The 4,996-nt window shown below is 53.8% G+C and overlaps 1 protein-coding gene across 1 annotated transcript in view; it reads right to left on the bottom strand.

Annotated features, from left to right (window-relative positions):
- Positions 1-837: 837 nt before the first annotated feature.
- Positions 838-4,996, bottom strand: part of UBQLN4 (ubiquilin 4) — a gene marked incomplete at its 5' end in the record, with an annotated part of 9,583 nt that continues 5,424 nt past the window's right edge. The window contains 6 exons of the mRNA XM_010019717.1: positions 838-1,404; positions 2,178-2,355; positions 3,193-3,308; positions 3,930-4,013; positions 4,441-4,580; positions 4,949-4,996. The exon at positions 4,949-4,996 is cut by the window's right edge and continues 217 nt beyond it. Coding sequence (XP_010018019.1) covers positions 1,252-1,404; positions 2,178-2,355; positions 3,193-3,308; positions 3,930-4,013; positions 4,441-4,580; positions 4,949-4,996 — 719 coding nt within the window. The remainder of the gene's footprint in view (positions 1,405-2,177; positions 2,356-3,192; positions 3,309-3,929; positions 4,014-4,440; positions 4,581-4,948) is intronic.

The following is a 4,996-nucleotide window of genomic DNA, read 5'->3' as shown; positions in this document are numbered from 1 at the left end:
GCTTCAGCAGCATTTCTGAAGTACTTCAGTGTCCAAAAGGTTTCCTGTCACAGCGGGAAGGGAGCCTGGGGGGAGGGTGGTGCAGGCTGCTCGACACCCAACGTTATCTGCAAGAGGGGGACAAGAGAGTCACCACAGTTCCCGTGGGGAACTCCATTAGCTCCAGCTGGCAAGCAAGGAAGATACATGGAGTGCAGGGAGACGGATGGTTGTGCGCATTTATTTGTCTTTGATAAAAATGGGATGTCAATTACACAGCCATGGAGGCTCGGGGGGGACACGTCACCCTGCTGCTCCTCGGGGAGCTCCCTGTGAACATTCAAACACACCAAAGGGAGGGGGAAGGGAGGGATGGAGGATGGAGCTGAACTGGGCAGAAGATGAACTTCAGCATTTCCCAATGAAGCGAAAAGATTTTGCACTTTCCTTTTGGGTTTGGTGTTAAAAGAGTTCCAGAAATGAGCCCACGGAGCACAAGAGCCACCCCCCTCCCTCCCTGTGACACTGGGCAAGACCCGAGCCCTGGGCACAAACACACCTCTCCAGCACGTCCTGCTGCACAGTACTTGCAACTCAAGTTCAAGACCAGCAAAGCCTGATCCCTGAAGGCATCTAAGCTCCTTTACACCACCCCAAGAGCGTAAAGAGGCCACACTTCCATGTCGTTGTCACATACATTAACCCTCTAGCAGGAGGTCCCCTGTGTGCAAGGGCCACAGGCTCAGTTCATCCAATGGAACATTAAGACAAATAACAGCAGAAATTTGCAGGTAATCTCTTTTTTTTTTTGTTTTCTCTTTTCTTTTGATCCAGGGTGAAATAAACCAAACCCCAAACTTGGCTCAAGATTTAAATATTTGCCTGAAAGGAGGGCTAAGGGCAGGGCAATCATGTACAGTTAAAATCAAGCTACTCCAAACACAATCATTCAGGTAAGTAACTAGAATATTCGCCTCTACCATCTAGAGAAAGAGAGAAGAGTGTCTGAGACAGGGCATATTTAGGAAAAAATACACATCTGAAGTCTCTGTGGCCACGATGAGAACTGGAATCCACATACAAGCCAGTTAAAGAGCATTTCAACATGAAATCTTAACTTAGTAGGAAGGTCAGGGTTAAGCTGTATCTTTTTTGTTTTAAATACATGGACAGCTGTCAGATATGAAAATGATGGTGGGCTTTCCTGAAAGATCCCCTTGTGCATGTGTATGGATGCATGTGCTGACGCCTGTGGGGCAGCATGACAAGAGTTTAGGAGGGCTGGGAGCCCAGCAGTCTCTCAATAGCTGCATTGATGTCTCCACCAGTGGCAATCAGAGCCTGGAGGTTGGCCTCACGGTTAATGAAGCCCATGGCATTCAGCTGCTCCAGCTGCTGTTGGAATCGCACTTCAGGGCTCTGCGCCTGCAGAGGGAAAGGACAAAGACCTTCAGACTCAGGGAGCAGCACCCAAACTGGGCAGCAATGGCTGGGCAGGGAGCATGAGCTCAGCTTTAGGTGTGTTGGAACACTTCAGGCTCATTCATAGAATCCCAGACTGGGTTGGGTTGAAGGGAGCTTAAAGCTCCTCCAGCCCCAACCCCCTCCCACTGGAGCAGGTTCCTCCAAGCCGCTGTGTCCAACCTGGCCTTGAACACTGCCAGGGATGGGGCAGTCACAGCTTCTCTGGGCACCCTGTGCCAGCGCCTCAGCACCCTCACAGCAAAGAACTTCTTCCTTAGATCTAACCTGAACTTCCTCTGTTTCAGTTTGAACCCATCACCCCTTGTCCTATCGCTCCAGTCCCTGATGAAGGTCCCTCTCCAGCATCCTTGTAGCCCCTTCAGACACTGGAAGCTGCTCTGAGGTCTGCAGCAGCTTCTCTTCTCCAGGCTGAACAGCCCCAGTGTTCTCAGCCCATCACCATATGGGAGATGCTCCAACCCCTGCTCGAGTCCAAGCTCTGCACCTACAGTGCCAGCAGCACTGGAGGAGGAGGATCCCTGACACTCTTGGTTCCAAACCTCTCCAAACGGTTACTACACCCTGAAGCCATCCTGAGCCACCAGACTTGGCATAAAGCACCAGAGAAACCTGCTGAGGACCCCATCCCTGGAGTGGGATGGGGACAACCTCTACCTCCCCCTGGAGATGGCCACCCCCAGAAGTGTGCTGGCATGTAGCTGGTCATTACATACTTGAGAGCTTCCTCCGGCCAGCAGCTGGATCATCTGCTGCATGAGCTGCTGCTGGGGGTTCCCACCCCCAGCTGGAGAGGCACTGGCCGGCGTCGAAGCGGAGGGAACGGGGTTCTCCGGGATTGTGCTTCCTCCTGTGGAGGACGGGGGCATTCGAGGCATGCCGAAGGAGCCGAGGCTGCAGAGGAAGGCAGGGGGTGCTCAGAGGCAGGCTGGAGCTTGGAGGTGTCCCCTGAGGGCTGGTAACCCCCAGGCTCTGCCAGGCTGCCCCTCAGCGGGACCCTCCTACCGGACAGCTTTGTACATGGAAAGCTGGGAGCGAGCCCCGGGCCTGAAGGGAACACAGAGCCCGAACGAGACCATCCTGGCAGAGGGCAGAAGGGCTGCACACACTGCTCCTCTCTGCCCCAGGCCACCCACCCCACCTCTGGCTGAGCATCTCCTGCTGTACACAGAGAGGAAACTCCTGAGTGCAGCTGATACCAACTACAGCAAACAAGAGATGGGAAGAGGGAGCACGTGGTTTCCAGAAGAGGGAACCCCAGACTGGTTTGGGTTGGAAGAGACCTTAAACCTCATCCAGCTCCTGCCCCTGCCACAGGCAGGGACACGTTCCACTAGAGCAGGGTGCTCCAAGCCCCTGTGTCCAACCTGGCCTTGAACACGGGCAGCCACAGCTTCTCTGGGCACCCTGTGCCAGCGCCTCACAACCCTCACAGGGAAGAACTTCTGCCTCAGAGCTCATCTCAACCTCCCCTCTGGCAGCTTAAAGCCATTTCCCCTTGTCCTATCACTACATGCTCCTTGTCAAAAGTCCTTCTCCAGTTTTATTGCAGGGGCCAAAGACTTCTCACATGAAGCACAAACAAGCAGCAAGTGCTCACTAGCTGGAACTCGCAGAGCTCCACATGCATCACGACAGTGCCCCAAGCAGATCTCCTCCATGAATCAACAGCTATTCTGCCTGCTGGCAGGGAGCTCTGCCTGCAGAAACCCACCCAAAAGCACTTGTTACCTTGGCACTAGTCCTGGGGCCTCCGTTTGCAGCGTCTGGAGCCCCTGCTGGATCTGGAGGAGCGCCTGCATGGCGCGGGGGTTGGTGAGAATGGAGAGGGAGTCTGGGTTCTGCATCTGGGAACAGAGGCACAAAGACCCAGAGGTACCAAACAGCGAGAGCTCGGGCAGCCAGAGAGCCTCCAGCTTCAAACCTGAGCAGCAACGAGCAGAGCTCTGCCTCCTGCCCTGCAGCCAGAGCCAGCCTGCGAGTCTGGTTCCTCCTCCAAGTCTCCAGACTGCAGGGCTCATCTACAGAGCTCCTCAGGGTTTAGATCCAACTTCCTAAATGAACTGGGTGAATCAGATTAGACCTGGGGGCACAGGCCTTGGGAATTCAAGGGATTTTCTCTGATTTATCTGAACGAAGCAGCTGCTAGAGCACAATTTGCCATTTTCATCTCTGTAACCTCGTTACAGGGAGAGACTGTCCACACAGGGGTTTCACGTAGCTCAACTACTCTAAAGTCCACCTTTAGGTAATTCAGATGACTTACTTCAGGTTGCCTTCTCTAAACAAGCTCTTCCTTTTTGTCTCCCCTGTGCAAACCCCTTTCTTTCAGAGCCCAAACCACCCCAGCCCACATGCTTCCTAGTCCACTTGACTAAGCAGCCCAGACTCTCCCTTTCCTACAGAGGATGGAGAAGCTCTGGAGCCCTGGGGCTGAGAGCAGCACAGGGCCAGACAGAGGCCTTTACCTGCTGCAGGAAGACAGGGAGCTGAAGGCGGAGCTGTTCTTGAAGCTGTGGATTCCCAGCAAAGAGGGGGACATTTACCATGATCTAGCAAGAGACAGCACACGTAGGTAGGGTCAGAGGGTTGCTGCCACTGGCTGTTAAGCCCTACGTAATTAAGCCATGAAGAACAAGTCAGTCATGCCCCTGACTCCCTCCCTGGGCTTTCAACATGTTCCCCTGCTAATGGGGAATGAAACAGGACAGCTCAATTCCTGGCAGCAGCGTTGAACAGTGGCCCTGGGCAAAGAGAAAGGCCATTCCCACGTCCCTTTGAAAGCCACTGTTTTTGTTAGGGGCTCTGCTAAGGCACCAGGTTCAGTACTGCAGCTGACTTGAAGCTATTGAGAAATACATCAAAACTGTCTGTATTCCCTGAGCTCTCTGCATGAGGAACCACTCCAGCTAGAGAAGCAAGCACAAGCACTGTGCTCACAGCCTGTCTGATGACAGAAGACAACTGCAATGCTTTTACCTGTGCTGCAAAGTCCGGGTTCTGGGCAAGAGTCTGCATCATGCTCCTCATGTAGGGGGCAGAGATCATGTTCTGCATCAGCTGAGGGTTTTCAGAAATCTGCTGCAGGAGTCCTTGCATCTCTGGGCTGTTAAACATGCCTGCAAGGGGAAAGGGAAGAGAAGACAAAGGAAAACCCCTTTATACAAGCTTGAGCACTGCTGCCATGCATACAACAGCAATGTGTTCACTTCATCCCCTGGCCAACAGTGACTGTGGCTGTGGACAGCCATGGCAGTGCTTTCCTTGCCACTCTCCCATGCTCTTGTGGGACATTAGAATTCCCACAGTAACTTTCCAACAGGGCACACCAGAAACAACCCAGCTGTGCTTGAAGCTGGGCTAGAATCAGCCATCTGGAGAGCAGGCACGGGCAAGCACTTGAATGCCAGAAGGAGCTGCCCTCCCTGGAGGCCTGGGTGACCTGCTCAGGCAGCAGCATCCCCTGGCTCCTCTCTTGCCTACGTACCAGCCCCAATGCTGGCAGCATTCAGCCCAAAGGGGTTGGACACAGTCG

Source organism: Nestor notabilis, unplaced genomic scaffold (assembly GCF_000696875.1).
Source record: "Nestor notabilis isolate BGI_N333 unplaced genomic scaffold, ASM69687v1 scaffold25398, whole genome shotgun sequence".
In the NCBI taxonomy this organism is placed as follows: domain Eukaryota; kingdom Metazoa; phylum Chordata; class Aves; order Psittaciformes; family Psittacidae; genus Nestor; species Nestor notabilis.
The sequence above is the reverse complement of the archived record's forward strand: the minus strand, read 5'-3'. Positions and strand labels throughout refer to the sequence as shown.